Below are 22,351 nucleotides of genomic sequence, written 5' to 3'. Positions count from 1 at the left end.
GGTTATACTAATTAGATTCAGAACTAATGTCATTTATTCTGGTAAAACAGGTCATTTGTGTTGATGTTCCTCTGGTGGAATGGGTTGAGATTGGTGCTCTGTGTTGATATGTAGGTGGCCTGGCTTTGTGCTTTTTTGTTCACAATGGATTTGACTTGTATTTAGGTGCTGAAATACAGAAAGAATACATGTGGGGCAAGTTGAGATTGCCTAATGACACATACTGTCTATTGTACTTTCTTTCTGTGTGAGTGGTCACTGTGGGACAAGCACATTTTGAGCAGCTGATTACAGCATTGAAAAACTAATTTGACACAGCAATGCTTGACTCATTGTGCTTTCCTGATGCATTGAGTGACCTTCCCATCTTTTGAATGTGTTTTCAGGACCAGGATAAGGAATACGTGGGTTTCGCCACACTGCCAAACCAGGTGCACCGCAAATCAGTCAAGAAGGGATTTGACTTCACCCTAATGGTGGCAGGTGAGTTGACATGTTAGTGGACATTTGATCTTCCATCTTTACGGGATTGCAAGCTAGTCAGCCCACTTATGACTTTGAAGAGATTAGCAACGTCCCTAAACCGTAACCTGAACTGCATCGCAAGGTCTTAACCTCCATCTTTTCATCTTCTTCTTCTTCTTCTCATTCTTTGTTTCAAGGAGAGTCTGGTCTGGGCAAGTCCACCCTGGTCAACAGCCTCTTTCTCACAGATCTTTACAAGGACAGGAAGCTGCTCAATGCTGAAGGTGAGGAGGCCACAGCTTTTCATATAGATTTGTTCACTGACTGAAAGCTAGATCAGTCAGTTTATTTTACTTGCTTTTTTGCTATATTACATCTTTCAAACACTGAATATTGAAAATGCTTATACTAAAAAAGAATGGTTTGTGTCCCTCATCCCAGAGCGAATCACTCAAACAGTAGAAATCACGAAGCACACGGTGGATATAGAAGAGAAAGGCGTCAAACTGAAGCTCACCATCGTGGACACGCCTGGCTTTGGGGATGCTGTTAACAACACTGAATGGTACAGTACATGATGCTGTTAACAACACTGAATGGTACAGTACATGATGCTGTTAACAACACTGAATGGTACAGTACATGATGCTGTTAACAACACTGAATGGTACAGTACATGATGCTGTTAACAACACTGAATGGTACAGTACATGCTGTTAACAACACTGAATGGTACAGTACATGCTGTTAACAACACTGAATGGTACAGTACATGCTGTTAACAACACTGAATGGTACATTACATGCTGTTAACAACACTGAATGGTACAGTACATGCTGTTAACAACACTGAATGGTACAGTACATGCTGTTAACAACACTGAATGGTACAGTACATGCTGTTAACAACACTGAATGGTACAGTACATGCTGTTAACAACACTGAATGGTACAGTACATGATGCTGTTAACAACACTGAATGGTACAGTACATGCTGTTAACAACACTGAATGGTACAGTACATGATGCTGTTAACAACACTGAATGGTACAGTACATGCTGTTAACAACACTGAATGGTACAGTACATGCTGTTAACAACACTGAATGGTACAGTACATGATGCTGTTAACAACACTGAATGGTACAGTACATGATGCTGTTAACAACACTGAATGGTACAGTACATGATGCTGTTAACAACACTGAATGGTACAGTACATGCTGTTAACAACACTGAATGGTACAGTACATGCTGTTAACAACACTGAATGGTACATTACATGCTGTTAACAACACTGAATGGTACAGTACATGCTGTTAACAACACTGAATGGTACAGTACATGCTGTTAACAACACTGAATGGTACAGTACATGCTGTTAACAACACTGAATGGTACATTACATGCTGTTAACAACACTGAATGGTACAGTACATGATGCTGTTAACAACACTGAATGGTACAGTACATGATGCTGTTAACAACACTGAATGGTACATTACATGCTGTTAACAACACTGAATGGTACAGTACATGCTGTTAACAACACTGAATGGTACAGTACATGCTGTTAACAACACTGAATGGTACAGTACATGCTGTTAACAACACTGAATGGTACAGTACATGCTGTTAACAACACTGAATGGTACAGTACATGCTGTTAACAACACTGAATGGTACAGTACATGCTGTTAACAACACTGAATGGTACAGTACATGATGCTGTTAACAACACTGAATGGTACAGTACATGCTGTTAACAACACTGAATGGTACAGTACATGCTGTTAACAACACTGAATGGTACAGTACATGATGCTGTTAACAACACTGAATGGTACAGTACATGATGCTGTTAACAACACTGAATGGTACAGTACATGATGCTGTTAACAACACTGAATGGTACAGTACATGATGCTGTTAACAACACTGAATGGTACAGTACATGATGCTGTTAACAACACTGAATGGTACAGTACATGATGCTGTTAACAACACTGAATGGTACAGTACATGCTGTTAACAACACTGAATGGTACAGTACATGATGCTGTTAACAACACTGAATGGTACAGTACATGATGCTGTTAACAACACTGAATGGTACAGTACATGATGCTGTTAACAACACTGAATGGTACAGTACATGCTGTTAACAACACTGAATGGTACAGTACATGATGCTGTTAACAACACTGAATGGTACAGTACATGATGCTGTTAACAACACTGAATGGTACAGTACATGATGCTGTTAACAACACTGAATGGTACAGTACATTATGCTGTTAACAACACTGAATGGTACAGTACATGATGCTGTTAACAACACTGAATGGTACAGTACATGATGTTAACAACACTGAATGGTACAGTACATGCTGCTGTTAACAACACTGAATGGTACAGTACATGCTGTTAACAACACTGAATGGTACAGTACATGATGTTAACAACACTGAATGGTACAGTACATGATGCTGTTAACAACACTGAATGGTACAGTACATGATGTTAACAACACTGAATGGTACAGTACATGATGCTGTTAACAACACTGAATGGTACAGTACATGATGCTGTTAACAACACTGAATGGTACAGTACATGATGTTAACAACACTGAATGGTACAGTACATGCTGTTAACAACACTGAATGGTACAGTACATGATGCTGTTAACAACACTGAATGGTACAGTACATGATGCTGTTAACAACACTGAATGGTACAGTACATGATGCTGTTAACAACACTGAATGGTACAGTACATGCTGCTGTTAACAACACTGAATGGTACAGTACATGATGCTGTTAACAACACTGAATGGTACAGTACATGCTGTTAACAACACTGAATGGTACAGTACATGATGCTGTTAACAACACTGAATGGTACAGTACATGCTGTTAACAACACTGAATGGTACAGTACATGCTGCTGTTAACAACACTGAATGGTACAGTACATGCTGTTAACAACACTGAATGGTACAGTACATGATGTTAACAACACTGAATGGTACAGTACATGCTGTTAACAACACTGAATGGTACAGTACATGCTGCTGTTAACAACACTGAATGGTACAGTACATGCTGTTAACAACACTGAATGGTACAGTACATGCTGCTGTTAACAACACTGAATGGTACAGTACATGCTGTTAACAACACTGAATGGTACAGTACATGCTGCTGTTAACAACACTGAATGGTACAGTACATGATGCTGTTAACAACACTGAATGGTACAGTACATGCTGCTGTTAACAACACTGAATGGTACAGTACATGCTGTTAACAACACTGAATGGTACAGTACATGATGCTGTTAACAACACTGAATGGTACAGTACATGCTGTTAACAACACTGAATGGTACAGTACATGATGCTGTTAACAACACTGAATGGTACAGTACATGCTGTTAACAACACTGAATGGTACAGTACATGCTGTTAACAACACTGAATGGTACAGTACATGCTGTTAACAACACTGAATGGTACAGTACATGATGCTGTTAACAACACTGAATGGTACAGTACATGATGTTAACAACACTGAATGGTACAGTACATGCTGCTGTTAACAACACTGAATGGTACAGTACATGCTGTTAACAACACTGAATGGTACAGTACATGCTGTTAACAACACTGAATGGTACAGTACATGATGCTGTTAACAACACTGAATGGTACAGTACATGATGTTAACAACACTGAATGGTACAGTACATGATGCTGTTAACAACACTGAATGGTACAGTACATGCTGTTAACAACACTGAATGGTACAGTACATGCTGCTGTTAACAACACTGAATGGTACAGTACATGCTGCTGTTAACAACACTGAATGGTACAGTACATGATGCTGTTAACAACACTGAATGGTACAGTACATGCTGTTAACAACACTGAATGGTACAGTACATGATGCTGTTAACAACACTGAATGGTACAGTACATGCTGTTAACAACACTGAATGGTACAGTACATGCTGCTGTTAACAACACTGAATGGTACAGTACATGCTGTTAACAACACTGAATGGTACAGTACATGCTGTTAACAACACTGAATGGTACAGTACATGATGCTGTTAACAACACTGAATGGTACAGTACATGATGCTGTTAACAACACTGAATGGTACAGTACATGATGCTGTTAACAACACTGAATGGTACAGTACATGATGCTGTTAACAACACTGAATGGTACAGTACATGATGCTGTTAACAACACTGAATGGTACAGTACATGCTGTTAACAACACTGAATGGTACAGTACATGCTGTTAACAACACTGAATGGTACAGTACATGCTGTTAACAACACTGAATGGTACAGTACATGCTGTTAACAACACTGAATGGTACAGTACATGATGCTGTTAACAACACTGAATGGTACAGTACATGCTGTTAACAACACTGAATGGTACAGTACATGATGCTGTTAACAACACTGAATGGTACAGTACATTATGCTGTTAACAACACTGAATGGTACAGTACATGCCACACAAAAAAAACTCATGAATGGAAATAACCTCAAAACGAAGCTGTTAATCTTCTCACAGAGTACAACCGGATTAAAACGTAATTTGGTTGTCGTTGAAAAGTCATGCGTAACAGTTTAACTGTTGTGCCGTCTCCATTGTTTCCCCGGGTGTTTGTGCTGCAGCTGGAAGTCGGTGGCGGACTACATCGACCAGCAGTTTGAGCAGTACTTCAGAGACGAGAGCGGCCTGAACCGCAAAAACATCCAGGACAACCGTGTGCACTGCTGCCTCTATTTCATCTCACCCTTCGGACACGGGTACGACACAGTCACAGTCCTCTTCTAGTGCCTCCTTTGCCTTCTCTCTCTCTCTTTTCACCACTACTGCATCAGATCAGCCTCCAGTAAAGGAAGGGAAAAAGCAGAGGAAGGTAGTTTATCGCATTTGGACAAAAACACAGGCCCATTACCTTCACTTCCCGTCCCCAAAAACGATCACACAGCACCTTAAATTCTCATGCAGGCTGACAAAAACATTCTGTCATCATCTTTTGTCCTCTCGCAGCAACCGGACTAATTGGGTTTTACAGTAACTGTCTAGTAGTGTACCACTATTTACTAGCAGTGCATTCAGCCCCATCAATCCTTAATGGGCAGGCCATTCTGCCCGGCCTTCAGGTACATTTACATCTGGTGCAATAAATGCTTAAGGGCAACCACCAATCTTTTGTGCTTGAGTGCTGAGGTGGCACTTTTCAGTGCACTTTGTGTGTGTGCTCTCTCCGTTTCACATCATTGTGCTCATTGAGGAAGAAATGCCACAAACGTAGTGCTGCAGTGCATTCTCAAAGCCACAATGATAGGGAAACCGCTCCCTCTGTTGACCAGCCTTAGACGTTACACAAGATGGGAAATTTCCTCAATTCAGCGTCATTTCGATCACTTACTTATGTGAAATTAATGTTGTGTGACCCTGTCATACCCCTAAGGTTTTGAAGTATTTACTCATCTAAAGATCATCTAATGGAAAAACAATCACAGATTCAGATCACCACCAAAATGTAATCACTTGTTCCTTGGCCTGACGCCGATCTGTCCACCAAATTAAATGGAAATCCCTTCATAGGTCTTTGAGTCATCCTGCTGACAGACAGACTAAAGGATGGAAAGATAACTTCCTTGGCAGAGGTCATTATAGTCATAGTAATCCGGCACATCCAATAAAAAACTGCATATTTCAATCATGCTGAAAGCCTGCAGTACTGTGGGTATTGATTGGCTGTATGTATGCACTTTTCTAGATTGAGTGTGTTGTGTCTGGGTGCATTGTGTTGTGTCTGGGTGCGTTGTGTTGTGTCTGGGTGCATTGTGTTGTGTCTGGGTGCGTTGTGTTGTGTCTGGGTCCGTTGTGTTGTGTCTGGTTGCATTGTGTTGTGTCTGGTTGCATTGTGTTGTGTCTGGGTGCGTTGTGTTGTGTCTGGGTGCGTTGTGTTGTGTCTGGGTGCGTTGTGTTGTGTCTGGGTCCGTTGTGTTGTGTCTGGTTGCATTGTGTTGTGTCTGGGTGCGTTGTGTTGTGTCTGGGTGCGTTGTGTTGTGTCTGGGTCCGTTGCATATATGTGTTGTATCTCCTCCAGCCTGCGGCCTCTGGATGTGGAATTCATGAAAGCTCTGCATGAGAAGGTCAACATCGTCCCCGTCCTCGCCAAGGCAGACACACTCACCCCGACCGAGGTCAAGAAAAAGAAAATCAAGGCAAGACTGGTCCCGATCAATATACAATATATTGTTGATCTGTTTGTGCATTTCATTGCATAAATAAATGGATGATCACGGCAAATGTGTGTATTTGGGACAATCAGTCTATATGCTCTCCTCCCTGTCCCTGCAGATCCGAGAGGAGATTGAGCAGTATGGGATCAAGATCTACCAGTTCCCTGACTGTGACTCTGACGAGGACGAAGATTTCAAACAGCAGGACCATGAGCTGAAAGTGAGAGTCAGAGCTCCGAAACATTAGTCCTTCCTACAGTTCCTACAGTTCCCTCCTGTAGGCACAAACACTGTTTCACTCTCTCAATGTTTTACAGCAGAAAACTGGCTGCTCAAATGAGTCATTCAACATTCAGCTTCACTCCATGTGGACATTACAACCTGAAGAGGCATAACGCTGAAATCAAGGCAAAATGCCTTTCATACAGGGCTCGACATTAAGGCTTGTCCCATGTCTTTTGTAGGACAAGGGGAAGAAAAATGTACTCGCCCCTCCGGGCAAGGTCCAGTGTTTCCCACACAAGACTTTATTTAGGTGGGCTGCCCAGGTATATTGACAGCCACCCAAGTTTTTGGCGACCCATTTTAGCATTTTTTTATCCTGCTTTGTGAAACATTACTCCAAATTTATCAGAAGAACTGAGTGAATTGTGAAAAGTGTATTTGATAAGTTAATTTACATTTTAAATGACTGACGACAAGGCAAAGTCTTCAACTGTTTCCTACTGTTAGAGAAAAACCTCCTTCGCAAACAAAATGAAAAAAGTTAATTATTGTGAAATGACTAAATTTCGCCCCGGACAAGTGACTTTTGCGCCTGGACAATGTCAGACTGATAACAAGAAGGGGAGAACTCAAACGCACGACTCAGGAGACAGTTCGATAAGGTTAACGAAGTCTTTACTGCTGGCAAAAAGATAATCCATACAGTAGAAAAAGGTCTAAAACAAAGCACAGAGCTCTTAACACAAGCTCTTCAGACAAGTGAAACAGACGAACTGACAGAGAGAATTGAGAGCACACAAACTAAATACACAGGGAGGCAAGGATAATTGACACAGGTGAGGGAAGGCAGGGATAATTGACACAGGTGCAACATATCAGAGTGGGGCAGACAATCACAGGAGCAGGAAACATGAGGGCAGGAAGTAAAGGTATCTGAAACGAGAGGATAGGTGAATCACAAAATAAAACAGCAAGACCATAATTTGTGAAACAAGGAAAAACATAACTTAGGACACTGGGCGAGACATGACAGACAAGTGAAAGGACAAGTGCCTCAAAAGGTTAATATTGAGCCCTGCTTTCATATAAGATTTAAAATATAGATTTTTTTCTTCTTTCCTTTTGCCAGATTCTGTTTTTAGACACTAAACACTATTCATTTCTGTTGAAGATTCCAATTTTCCTGCTTTTTATTTTATTTTTTGTTGTCCTGAATCATCACACACCTGAAGATGAACCAGTAAATATCATACTGATGATCATATAAACATACAAACCATACAGCAGCATGATGACCGTGACACCTTACAGCCTACCTTACTACACAAGTATTGAAGAGTCAACAGTGTTCCAGTAACATTATACTGGATCTCTCCTGACCTCTGTAGCCTCAGATAACCATGATGAAGAAATAAGAAATGGGAATAAAAGAATGATTGGGAAGGGTAGAACACTGTGTGGTAACAGATGGATGGTGACAGAATGCCTGTGAAAACAGGATCTGAAAATGAGGAAGAATGAGGATGAAAAGAAAGACGTTGAGGGTACAGGGAGGCGGCAGGTGGAGGAAGATAAAAACAATACGACCATTAAACAGATCTGCACTGCACCACTCAGTACTGCACTGCTTCATCCTTAACAAAACCCTCCCCGGCCCCACCCACATCTGTGTGAGACATTATTATTTAATTTGTTTTGCTCTTTTTCTCTTCCACAAGGAAAGCATCCCTTTCGCTGTGATCGGCAGCAACACAGTGGTGGAGGCCAAAGGGAAGAGGGTGCGAGGCCGTCTGTACCCCTGGGGCATCGTAGAAGGTAATACTTTCCCCTTTCCTCATCCATCCAAAGGGAAACTGGTTGTGGTACCAGAATGTGTCTGGGAAAGTTCTACTAGTTCAGCGGTTCCCAACCTTTTCCAACTCAGGGCCCTCTTGAAAATCTCTACGATTTTTATCTATCTATCTATCTATCTATCTATCTATCTATCTATCTATCTATCTATCTATCTATATCTATCTATCTATCTATCTATCTATCTATCTATCTATCTATCTATCTATCCGTCTATCTATCTATCTATCTATCTATCTATCTATCTATCTATCTATCTATCTATCTATCTATCTATCTATCCATCTATCTATCTATCTATCTATCTATCTATCTATCTATCTATCTATCTATCTATCTATCTATAAAATTCAAAATGATTTGGCGGCCCACTTGCAATACCTCTGTGGACCACCAGAGGACCGCAGCCCAATCACTGTACTAGTTGTTGCTGGTTCAGTTCTACCAGTTACTGTTGTTTGTAAAGTACATTTTATTTTATTTTTCCGTTGTTTTAGAACTGGAATGTAATGTCTGTATGTTTGCATCCTATAATTCATTTTACCCCCTTTCTATCAATGACGAAAATGGAAATATTCTTACCAGCTTTATTGTGTTATCCTTCACCAAAACTGTACATGGTTTTCCCATGCTCTATTGTTTAATTGTCTAATAATAAATCAAATCAAAATCAAGCCATTTGTAGAATCTAAAAGTTATCAGAGTCTTGAGCGGCATCTGTGTCTTCTGGTGCTATCTTCCACATTCAGAAACCTTGCCAGCGATGGTGTTCTGAGATGCTTGCTTGTGTTTCTGAAAGCCTGTGTATGTGTTGTGGTTGACAGTGGAGAACACGGCGCACTGCGACTTTGTGAAGCTGCGGAACATGTTAGTACGCACCCACATGCAGGACCTGAAGGACGTGACGCGGGAGACCCACTACGAGAACTACCGGGCCCAGTGCATCCAGAGCATGACTCGCATGGTGGTGAAGGAGCGTAACCGCAAGTACGCTCACATCCAAACCAGGAACACACACGTTGGCCTAGATAATGCTAATATATATTGCTGTGCATTGTGTGCCAGGATCAATATATTTAACGTACACATTTTCTATGTTCCTAAACAGCATCAGGTGGACAGATTAGACAGTACTTAGGTGTGCCTAGTGTTGCACAGTGCAGAGGACGGTTTTTGCACTTGAATGTGTGACCACACAGTTGCTTCTCCACAACGATGACCGCTAGTGTTGTAGTACTCGTAGATCCACTGGATCCAAAAGACTCACTGAATCATACAGAGCAGTTATCCTTCACAGCTTCCTGGTATCCGCCTGGAACCGGTCAAACCCTCAACAACCAGGATGATTAGCCGATACGTGTCTTAGCCTGTGGTCAGACCCACCAAGCATTTTAACTAGGGATGCACCGATATGAAAATTTTGGCCAATACCGATAACCGATATTAACATTGCTGTTATGGTCGATAACCGATATTTACCGATGTCGATATGATCTCTACAAAAAACACATTTTCATAATAATACAATTTGGTACATACTGAAAAACATGTAAACACTGAATTTGAAAATGTAATGCATTTCTTTATTTCCAAAACATTTGGAAAAGACTATAAATCATAGATTTACTGCATTGTTTCCTCTCAATGTGAACATTTTGGCTCATAACGATAACCGATATTAACATTGCAACATTGGACCGATGCCAATATGTTAAAAAATTACTAACATCTGCCGATACCGAGATGATTGCCGATATATCGTGCATCCCTAATTTGAACCAATACCTTCTCATTATAATGGAGCAATAGATTAGCAGCATCAAAGAATACACACATCACTTGATACGAGCTGCTTGCTTGGTTTGAAAAGAGGAAAAATTAAAAAGCACCCTTGAAATGCTCCAACATAGTGTTTATTGCCGTTTGGAGCCCTTTTGTAAAATAAATGATAAGTATTGAATGTTGAACCTGCTTCTCTCTGCAGTAAGCTGACCAGGGAGAGTGGAACGGACTTCCCCATCCCCATGGTGGGGGTGGCGGACAGCGAGACAGAGAAACTCATCCGAGAGAAAGACGAGGAGGTACAGCACGCCGACCCCGAACCCGCCTCGCACCACCACCATCATCACAACGCAGAGCACGAGCACGAGCCCCAACACACTTCAGATCAGCAGGAGCTCTCAGAGCCCCAGCCCAGCCCACAGTCACTCCCAGATCACAGCCAGGAAGCCCCTTAGCTGCCAACCACTAACACACACATACACATTACCTCACAGCACAGTCAGGTCATGTGTGCTGGGCTGAACCTGAGCCATGGATGGCCTCATGAAATACAAAATGCATGGTGAAGTAATGATTCACTCAAAGCCCTCTGTCCTCACACGCCCTCTGGTGCTTCGGGTTGGGGGTTGAAACAGAGTTTGCAAGATTAAACCCTTATGCATATATTTAAGGCATGATTAGATTTGAACAAGACGGACAATAGTAGCATTATGTAGCCCTGTTATGTCATCTAGAATTGGACAATCATCTAGGGAGCAGGGGCAAGGTTATGTTGGGACAAAAGATTCAACTCTGCAATCTAGTGAAGAGTAGAAAGTCCTGGGAACCTTGCCCACATTTACAGACTCCTGCAAGTACACCGCGGGCTTGGTGTAGCTTGGGTAGAGGACATTTCTTAAATGAAAACCACTTGCCAAATATATGACATAATACAGTTCTGCCATTTTAATACTGTGTAGATATAAGCCATTTATCCCTAGTCACTGTAATTATTGTAGAATTACAATTAAAGTATTACCATATTACCATAAAAACCTTAATCGAATTAGCTTGATCATAATTTAGAATAAATAAATGAGTCGTTCAGCCTCAGTACAAAGTACAAACTGCTGATGCTGCATCTGTCTATCAAACCCCTTGTGTTTCAAGTCCCCTCCTCCCCCAGTTAGTCCTGAGAAATCTATTTATTCCATCAAATAAACGCAATGTTTTTTTTTCCTCGTGTGGTTTATATTTTCTGTGTGGAATGTGGAGATAAGTGGAGAAAGATTTTCTCAATGGATGCTATATTTGACCATCACAATCACATCATAGCATGTACAACACATTAGTGGACTGTAAAAGGAGCACATTCACTTATGACTGCCCCTAAGAATAAAACCTCAATCTAACTGACATTAGACCATGTGTTATGTATTTTAGTATCCAAAATGCAGTTTTGTGAGTGAAGAGGCGCAGGCCCATGAGCTGGTGATTCCTCAATCGTCAGCACAGGGCACGTGATCTAGAGAGAGTAGACTGACCTCCCGAGTGATATTGACGTGCTGCATGTGATCAGCTGTTGAGCCGAGCTGTCACTGCAGTCTGTGCAGTCGTGTGTATGTAGCTTACTGTAGTAAAAAAAACAAAAAACAAAACAGTTTCACAGCCTAATATTCCACATTTCCACAAATGGACAAATAAAAAAGATATCTTGTGGATGCATCACTGCCCAACACTGACCATGTCTCCTCTCTCAAATCTCACAGTTGCGGCGGATGCAGGAGATGCTGGAGAAGATCCAGGAACAAATGCACAGTCAGAAAGAAGCCTATTAACGCAGGCCGCCAGTCGCCCCGCACCCATGTACACGTCTCTCTTTAGAACTTGGGGGGTAGGGGGCCCAGAAAAAAGCTTTGTTCCACTCGAGGACGCTGTGACATCCCAACGTCTCTCTCCACCCAAACCACTACTCACCTCACCTCACCTCACCGACGCTGTGCTGCCTCAGGCAGCGGAGGAGGCAGGAGGCTGGGACGGGATGGTATAAGACGTTGTGACACGGTGGTTTAACAACTCTCTGCCCTCTTCTCTCCACACACTCAGACGTTATGGCACAAACACTTTATTTTATATATATATAAAAAAAACGGTCATGAACGGTCTTCTAGTTTGACGCTTTGTATTGTCAGCTGTAACAGTGAAGTGAGTGGAATAGGAGCTTAGGGTGCATTCTGACTTTTCATATATCTGACTTTTATTTTGTAACATGGTTACAGGTTGTTATTTTTACCACATAAGGTCTGATATAAGGTTTACATGCAAGTGATTGGTTGACTGGTGACCTGCCCAGATTTTTTTAAGCACATTTTTCTCCCACAAGTGTTTTTTTAATCATTATTTCTGTAGGTCAACTTGCATATATACTGTAATAATTTAATTTTATATAATATTACATTTGTAAGCATTTTTGCTATCAATTTACATCTGTTATGTATTTTTGGATTTCTTTGACTACACAATAGTAAACTGCTTGTCTTAGTGCTCTAGGCTAATGTATGAATGAATGAATGTTTTCTTTGTGTAGATTTTCCTTCAGCAAATGTTCCTGTGAGTAAATTTGTTTTACACATGTGAGGGTTGTTTAGTTTCATTTAAACTCTGTCTGATCAATATCTGCATGTTTGTCATCACCAGTTATCCACCCTCAAATGCCTGATAGTGTGGCTGTTAGCAGCTCTGCTCAATGTTGGTCAGTCTTGGTCTTAATTCGCAAAAGAAACCACTGCTCACAGATTGCTATATCAATATTTAAGATAATTTTTTTTTTTTTTTAATGAAAGGAGTATAGATTTGTTATTTGGAGAGGTTCCCAAATCAGAGTCAAAGTCTGAGTCAGATGATGTTCATCTCATCACGATAAAACACTTCCACAAACACAGAACAGATTTGACAGCATACATCAGACTTGCTACTTGTTAGATTTAGGATTTTGGTAAGACAAGACCCGTATGTTGCATGAGGCGAGTGTGTGAGGGACGGGTTGCATCAGAAGCCATGCAGTGTGCGTGTGCATGCATTTATTTTCGCATGCGTTGTGAAGGTTACTCGGACTGCAGAATGATCAATTTATTATCAGGTTATGGACAATGAAAATAGAAAATACGTATCTATATCATCTTTGGATGAAAGACATTGAGATGAATAGATTTTTATTTTTATTTTGGTGTGGTTATGACATGACCTCAATTTAAGGGAACTAATATCTTGGACATGTGCTTTAAACAAGGACATAACCTTGCATATTTATCATATAACCAAAGCCAATAAAGACAAACTTCATTTGTACTGAGTTTTGGATTTTCCCCTTGCAAAGTTCACATTAATCATTTTACATTCTAAGCGTGGATTTTGTATCCATCCCTACGTATGGAGATGTTATTGAGAGAGATAATTTAGTTTTGGAATAATTTATGAAAGCTAAGAATAATGATCAAAATTATTGAATGAGTTTAGGTTTTATTGTTGTTGCACCTCAGTGGCTTTCTCTTGCAAAGCATTCATGTGGCAAGATACACACTTGTTTTTGGTGTTTTTTGGTGTTTTATTTCTAGGGCCCATTGATAAGTTTGCTTGTTTTTGTATTTGTATATTTTTGTATTTTATTTTACATTCCCTGAGCTTTGCACCCAGCTTTCAGAGACGATCAAAAACAAGTATCAGCCAGGTATTTCTTTTCTTTCTTTTTTATTTTAATGTTTTTCTTAATTTGTTTGTTTTATATGGAAATTGTCTTTTGTTGTCAGTCATTCTACTTTTTGGAATATATTTATGTAATAAATTTATAAATGTGATGTGGATGGAGAGGACAAAATGTACAAATTCTAATATTGTAATAAAAGAGAAATATAATTGAATGTCTCCTGCATTACACCTACAAGGGACAGATAGATTTAGATCAATTGGGAAAACATTTAAATTCTAGTTAAAAAGTGATCACAGGGTTCCTACTTCCTACACATTTTCCATTTCAAAATGCCATTCTTAAGCAGACTCAAATTTCCAGACTTCTCTGTCAGCCCATATTTGACATCGGAGTACACAAGGGCATCACTTTGTGTTGAAAAGTGGTGGGGACATGTCCCCATTGTAAATGACACCTATGGCCAAACCACAATTTGGAGGTTTTGAGTTTGAGCATCAGTGAGTTGTACTTTCAAGAACTTCTCAAGTGAAGACTGAAAAGCTCTGACCGAAATGACTTGACCTTGTGAGACTCAGTGGCTCACAGAGTTTGACAGCTGCATGTCAGTTTTAAGGTTGTGGGTTTGAGCTTCAGTCAGTTTTGAAGTCATGGGTTTGAACCTGGCCTGCACAGAGATATGAGCAGGGGATTCTGAGAGAGGAAACCACAGACAGTTAATCTTTTACCAACATAGAAATTAAATTATGTTGTGACAAATGCATAAGTATTAGGCGGCCGCCAGGCATACAACTTCCTTTTGAAAACATGAAACACATCTAGGCTGTCTATATTTCTCAATTTGGGCATCTGATTTGAAAGCATAAAGAGTGTGACAGGTGGGATTTTGAACCATGTGAACTACTACACACCAAGCAGTGGTTTAACTCACTGAGCCAGAGCTATAGGTACTGTCCAGTCTCCTTCATCAGCTATCAGTGTTCAAACTACTGATGATAAAGGTATTGTTTACTATAAGCATCTTACAGCCAGCAGCTTAACATGTGAACATTTGTGAAGCCAGTCTGATGCAGGGATTGAACCAACAAACTTCTGCACCACTTCCATTATCTTTATCTGGGTGAGCTACAGCCCACTTCCTCTGACATAGAGCTGGGCAATATTATGGCCGAAAAATCATATCTCTGTATTTTTAGGCTGAACAGTGATACACAAATCACGATATACATGTCTGTATTTTATCCAAGTGAGCAAAATGTTCAATACTTGTAAGTCAAAGCCACATGATGCAGGGCTGGGCGATTTGGACAAAATCAAATATCACAATTTTTTTTTTTACCAAATACCTCGACATGGATATTGCAACAATATTGTAGACATGACTATTGGTGCTTTCACAAAAGATTTACACAATGAGATTTTTGATAAACAATCATCAGTAATGTGGATATAATGACCAAGTAGGTAAAGACAAATAGAACAATAGAAAAGTCTGGTAAGTTCAGAAAATGACATCACTTTACTATAATGCAGACTTTAAATTTTAAAGTCTAAAACCAGTAAAAAAGCTTATGCTGTAGCACCATATTACCATATCCAAAATCTAAGACAATATATTACCATATCAAACATGTAAGACGATATCTAGTCTCTCAAATCGAAAGGGAATACAATGGAATCTGATATCAGGTTCCATTGTATTAAATTCCAATTTGTGCCGTACATATTAAATTTTCTGAAGTAATTTATTCACAAAATCTAAATATAGAATGCTTCAATTATGAACATCACTGATTTTGGTGCAGTCAAAAGCAAAGTACTTCACCTTTACCTGTGCCTGTGAGGTGCTGAAACAGCAAACTGTCTAAAACTCATTATGCTAAAATACAAAAGTAACGACCAAAAAAACTGTCAAGACATTTGTAAACATAATACAATTTATTCTTTAAGCATCTTTAGTCCCGCCCCTCCCCTCATCTTACATAACGGACAATTAGATCTAAATGCAGCCCAAAATTTACAGGCAATATACAACTTAACTTTCTCCATAGGGAAAACAATTATTGCTTTATCAAGTATTTGAATCCATTAATTTTTTACGTTTTGTTTTGCTACAAGATGATTTCAAAATGCATTTATTCAGCATCATTTGCATAAATTCTAAAAAATAAAAAAGTTTGACAAGTACTTGAATTGAAAAGATTCACCTGAATATTCCCCAAATTTAACAGAATACTAAGTGCATGTTGTAATCATACTGCAGCACAGCAAAACACAAAAAGATAAGAGAGTAAATACTTTCCAAAGTGACTGTATGTGATATCATTGTGGAAAGAGGTATGTAGTAGTCACCCCCTGATATACAGTACTGTACATGGTCCCAGACAAAAAGAAAAGAAAAAGCTATATTATAAAATGTACACTGAACAGAAGAAAATATTCTACAGATGAAACAGGCAACAGTCAAATCTTAAAAATACAAAATCTGTTTTGAATGTGTACATACATTCACATACACATTATACTTTAATAGAGTAATAATATTTGTCTTAAAAAACAGGGCTTAACAACTTGATGAGTGCGCTACTCTGTCCTTTCACAGATCGATACATTCAGATTAAGTTAGGAGAGCATAGCATAATTTGCTGTTCCAGCAAGTGCTATGCACAATTGTAAACCAGGTTTGCTGCTTCATTGGGACTATTAGAAACTTGGTATCACAGTGCTCGAGTTGGAAAGGGTACTATTGAAAGAAAAAAAACATACATGGACTGGTTTTACACCAGCTGTCGCAATCATGTTTGTATAAAAGGCGCTGGCACACTTAGCATCTTGGGTAAGATGGCTGTACCGGATCTCCACCAAAGCTTATGGATGGCAGAGATAGCTTTGATTTCCTGCCAATGGCTCTTACAATCTTGTCACTGCTGCAACATGTGAAAGTCTGCCGGCCTACGCTATCTGCTAAAGCACAAGCGATTGAACTGCCATGGATCCTCAGGTTCAAAATGATCACTAATGTAACACAATCATGGCATGCAATCACAGCATGCAAACACACATCCTACCACCATTTGCCCTACACGATGACAGTATAGACACACGCTTCACTATACTGCCCTACATGATGACAGTATAGACACACGCTTCACTATACTTTGTGGACCTATTATGGATTCACATTCCAAAATCCAAATTTTTCCCTCAACACTCGACTCCCTCACCTTGCAAGATCAGGCCGACAGAGTTTTTACCTCATCTCCGATATCTCCGGACATTCAGCACCTGGACATCGTCTGAAACCTTGACTCTGATATGGGTTTAGCTGTGTCATTTCCACCTAGATAGATGCCATGTCCAAGTAGAAGCTGCTCCCATGCCACACCATTCTTCTGTAAACACAATGTAAGCATCCAAACTATACAACAAGCAAGAAAACTATATCCATGCAAACATCAGCTGGTCTCGAGTCCGTTTCAGAATCAGCTGTGAGAGAAGCACAACATCGTCTTGAAACACAGACTTGTAGTTGTCCTCAACAATCGACAGTAGCCAGTATGTCTAAAGGGCACGCAAATAAAGGAGATGAGGAAAACACTCCATACCAATGTGATTGTCCTTTAACCTGAGCCCTTCTGCCTTAAGCCTGAAAAAACACATATTCCATCCCCTTACTTTAACTCTTAATGGCCACTTTAATGACATCCATTAGCAACTTCAGAGGAGGATTTTTCTGTGTTATAAGGATAGAAGTACTACAATATGCACAAACACCAGCAGGGGGAGCTAGTGCTGTACATATCATCACTGGTAACTGCAACTCCACAGCAGGAGGGTAGTCCAGTCCTTGGTTTTGCTCTCTCCCTGCAGCCATGTGCCTCTGCTGGAAAGGAGGAGGGGCTTGAAATCACATTCTCAATGTGCTCCTTATGGCGGGTTGAGCACTCTGATCCTATGCTGTCACGGCTCCCGATGCCCAGTGCAGCTTCTCGAGCACACCGTCTACTATTGGATCATCAAACAATCATTGCGGCGATAACATGGAGTCTAGCCAACAGTCTAGTCAACAGACTTGTTCTTTATGAATTTCCATAAAGCGTCAACAAGTCTCGTGTGAAAAGACACAATCTGACACTCATTCTGAACTTAACCAGCACTCCAGTGTCTATCTGCAATAACGGATGGAAAGCGAGGGGCCTAAAGCTGCACAATCTGCCCACTGGATTCTGTCCACTGTGTTTGTATCCTGCCACACACAACCAACACGATCACCACGACCAGCACAAGCAGCAGGGCACACCCCCACTTCAGCATCAAGATTGCATTCACCTTACATGACACCCTGGTAGACAAACATTGAAACAGGTTTCTTTTTTGGAATGTTCCACGTTGCTTTTTAAATTGTTGTAATGCTTCTCAATTGTAATGCAATTCTGTGGATCAGCGAGGCGTCTTAGCAGCTGCCTTCCCTCACTGTGGGCTTTGTTGATGGCTTGGTCTGAGGCCTGTGGTTCTCCTGTACCCGGAGGCGTCTCCGTTCCCCCGAGGCTGCAGTTCAGGCCAGCTTCAGAGTGCTGACGGGGAAGGAGGGCATGGTCACCATTGTCACGGGGTTGAGCACCGTCTGGCCCATCAGCTGCGGGTGGTGGGTCATCACCTGGGCACCTACTGCTGTCTGCTTGCCCACAATGGTGGCAGTCGGCTGGCTCGGCGAGGTGCCGTTCAGCTGGGCGTGGGTGAGGGTGTGGGCGATGTGACCGACCATGGCGGGCTGCGAGACGGTCAGCGGCTGGGGGTAGAGCGCGGGTAGATGCTGGCCCAGGTGGGCCACCGGGTGCACGGTGATGTGGCCGATGGGCTGGTGGCCGTGGGCCAACTGAACAGCGCCAGTGGTAGTGGAGGGAGCCAGGTGGGCAATGTGTTTGGGACCGCCCGCCTGCATGACGTGGTTGACCGCTTGGATGACGGACGCGTGGGACACCGACGCGTGGGCGATCACTGTGGGATGCAGGCTGGAGGCGGTGACCATTTGTGTTTGGGTGGGGAGTAAGGCCTGGAGGGGGGTGGTGGGAGTGTTGGGCATTGTGGCTGTGAGTGTAGCCGGGCCGAAGGGCTTGGACATGGGCTGCTGCTGAAGAGTCACTGCCTGCGGGTGGAGGTGGGGCTGGAGCTGCATGGGGTGCAGCGCGCCCGCGTGCTGGATGGAGATGTGCTGGGTGATGAGGGACGGGGTGGCGGTGGGGGTCAGGGTCAGGGTGGGGGCGACAGTCTTGCGCAGCTCGGGCTGCATGGCTTGAGGCACGGCGGGTAAGGCAGTCGGTGCTCTGGGCACCGGCTCGTCGTCTAGGTCGTCATCCATGATGTCTTCACCCTCTGCAAGACCCACAGAGGACAAATTCACTCAGTAACATTATTGTTAATTCAAACAGCTTCTAATGATCCAAATGCCAAAAAATCGGATGAAAACAATCTCCAAGAGTAGGTGGAATTTCTGGTTGTCTTTGTATGTTAGAACAGTGACAGATTTACTTTTAATCACAATCTCCACACATACTGACCAAAGGAAATACAGTGGTTTAGTTCAGAATACCCCAAAATAAGTGAGAATATACTGTACAACCAACTTGAGAACTGTCGGACAGAAGACATTTCATTTCAGATACCAAATCGTTTCTTAACGAAGGTTCATAAACTGACGTCAAATTGACTTCTGTAATGTTGACCATTACAGTAATAAGCAAACTCTTAATGTAGGGGCAGTATTGCAAAGGGCCGGTGCGCCCCCTGTGGGCCAGTCTGAGTCACCCCTCCCTGACTCGATGTATGGCGTACCTGAGGCAGTTGAGGTTGAGGCCTGGTCCTCCTCCGGCTGTACCGTCTGTCGGAGAGCGCGATCGATCTCCATCACATCCATCCACTGGCTCAGTTCGTTCTTCAGCTCCGACAGCCGCTGCTGGGTGGCGATCTTCTCTCGCGCCAGACGCTCCATCTCGTGCTCGTACTCCTTCTCCTTCCGCTTCAGCGTCTGGAGATGGAGAAAGCAGAAGATGGTTAAGGGCCTCCTCCCTCTCTGAACACAGTCTCAAAAACACTGATCCAAATGAGGTTCCGCTTTGCAGAAGGGGAATCGGGGCGAGGATGTGCCGTGTATATTTCATGTGTAATCACAAGTCTGATTGCAGACTTTATATGAATTGTTAAAATCTAGAAAATCTGATCAATGTGCCAACAGCCCCGTGATTTCGCTCTCACACCTACAATTATGAGGTTATAATAGTATAATAATAATAATAATAATACATCTACTACATTGTTCATTATTGGTAGAACGTCATGACATGAGTTATATCAGCTTCCTCATATCCACAAGTCCAACATACAGCTTGAAGAGTCCCGCTGATTTGGGCCAACAGCAACCGCCACTAGATTCCTACAGCCTAGGACAAACTGTACTGTGTGTGTGTGTGTGTGTTGTCCAACTTGGTGCTCAACACCAAAAATCACAGCACTTCAAGAACCAAGAACCTAAGCATCGGTCTGATTAGCTAGTACCTTAATAAACTTCAACAAATAGCCTGAACAAAGAGCCCTGAATGACACCCAAGTTGTGCTTTTGACTACTTAGCAGGAGGAATATATCCAAGCAGAGTAAGAGCCCTGCATGTGCTGGAGTTGGAGAGTAACAGGCCCAGAGACACGCGGGAGGGAGACGGGAGGGAGGAGCTGAACATGGAAAGTGGGAGGTCCTTCCAGGCAATGGCGCTCTGTGACCCAATTTCCCTTCACCAGTCAGCTGACAAGAGAAAACTACACGAACAGAGGTGGACTTCCCCACTCCAGAGCAACAGGCATACAAGTATGGGAGATGAAGTATCAAAACATTCAGAAAACCGAGCAGAACTTTAACAAATAACAAAACGCCTGCGCACGTACGACCCATATGCATAATGATAAGCTGCCGTCAAAAACGGACAACGTTTCTGTCAAAGTGGCCGCCCGCCGCCGGCTATGATTTTCATACCAACAACAGGATGGAGTTTTGCCATCAGGGATTAGCGTTGTGAAATTAGACACTTGAATGTAATCACATGTGTCAACTTCTTCCAGCAAGAGGAGCAGGTTTGTGTCAACACAATCTGCAGCCTTATTAGTGGGTGGAGCTCAGCTCAGTCAGGGAAGTGAGACTCAGGGAAATCAACACACTCTCAATCTGTTAGCAACCCACCTGATGAGTCAGGATCATAAAGCTATCTGCCCAAAGAGTGAACTTCCTGTTAGTGCCCCATGGCACCATGTGAGAGGAATCTGTATCTGTATCTGTATCTGTGTGTGTGTGTGTGTGTGTGTGTGTGTGTGTGTGTGTGTGTGTGTGCATGCGCGAGTCATCTGTGTGTGAGTGTGCGTGTGTGTGTGTGTGCATGTGTGTGCCATCTGTGTGTGTGCGTGTGCGTGTGTGTGTGTGGTATCTGTACGAGTCATGTGTGTGTGTGTGTGTGTGTGTGTGTGTGTGTTATATGTGCGAGTCATCTGTGTGTGTGTGCATGAGAGACACACAGAGAGAAGGGTATCTACAACAGAATATACATGATGTATAAATAGCTAAGGGGGACAAAAGGCGGGCCTTGTCTAATTCTGCACCTGTCTCCAGCCTTTATCCAGGATTAGAACACCATGATGTCTGTGCAGGAGCCAGGCCTGAACACCATGATGTCTGTGAAGGAGCCAGGCCTGAACACCATGATGTCTGTGAAGGAGCCAGGCCTGAACACCATGATGTCTGTGCAGAGCCAGGCCTGAACACCATGATGTCTGTGAAGGAGCCAGGCCTGAACACCATGATGTCTGTGAAGGAGCCAGGCCTGAACACCATGATGTCTGTGCAGAGCCAGGCCTGAACACCATGATGTCTGTGCAGAGCCAGGCCTGAACACCATGATGTCTGTGCAGGAGCCAGGCCTGAACACCATGATGTCTGTGCAGAGCCAGGCCTGAACCATGATGTCTGTGCAGAGCCAGGCCTGAACACCATGATGTCTGTGCAGGAGCCAGGC

General features: G+C 42.2%; 2 protein-coding genes across 2 annotated transcripts in view; one reads left to right on the top strand and one right to left on the bottom strand.

Moving 5' to 3' along the window:
* The first annotated feature begins 390 nt into the window (after nt 1–390).
* On the top strand, nt 391–13,885 carry septin4b (septin 4b). Its single transcript, XM_083636917.1, has 10 exons — nt 391–483; nt 663–749; nt 907–1,030; nt 5,174–5,308; nt 6,625–6,742; nt 6,879–6,980; nt 8,704–8,800; nt 9,661–9,823; nt 10,821–10,917; nt 12,367–13,885. The coding sequence occupies exons 1-10, from the start codon at nt 474–476 to the stop codon at nt 12,433–12,435; spliced, it is 1,002 nt and encodes a 333-aa protein (XP_083493043.1). The 5' UTR covers nt 391–473; the 3' UTR covers nt 12,436–13,885.
* Nucleotides 13,886–16,292: 2,407 nt separating this feature from the next.
* The window catches only part of mnta (MAX network transcriptional repressor a), a 29,925-nt gene continuing 23,866 nt past the window's right edge, over nt 16,293–22,351 (bottom strand). Inside the window, exons 4-5 of the mRNA XM_083637468.1 lie at nt 20,133–20,325; nt 16,293–19,673 (exon numbers count right to left, since the gene is read on the bottom strand). Coding sequence (XP_083493594.1) covers nt 18,856–19,673; nt 20,133–20,325 — 1,011 coding nt within the window. The 3' untranslated portion in view covers nt 16,293–18,855. The remainder of the gene's footprint in view (nt 19,674–20,132; nt 20,326–22,351) is intronic.

The sequence above is a fragment of the Poromitra crassiceps genome (assembly GCF_964638095.1).
Source record: "Poromitra crassiceps genome assembly, chromosome: 5".
NCBI classification, from domain to species: Eukaryota; Metazoa; Chordata; class Actinopteri; order Beryciformes; family Melamphaidae; genus Poromitra; species Poromitra crassiceps.
This window is presented reverse-complemented; position numbering and strand designations above follow the sequence as displayed.

What these genes read in the sequence shown, in the direction of transcription:
- septin4b (XM_083636917.1), top strand. An exon ending in TCAAGAAAAAGAAAATCAAG is followed by an intron (nt 6,743 to 6,878) that starts GCAAGACTGGTC and finishes CTGTCCCTGCAG; the next exon opens with ATCCGAGAGGAGATTGAGCA. An exon ending in GTGAAGGAGCGTAACCGCAA is followed by an intron (nt 9,824 to 10,820) that starts GTACGCTCACAT and finishes TTCTCTCTGCAG; the next exon opens with TAAGCTGACCAGGGAGAGTG.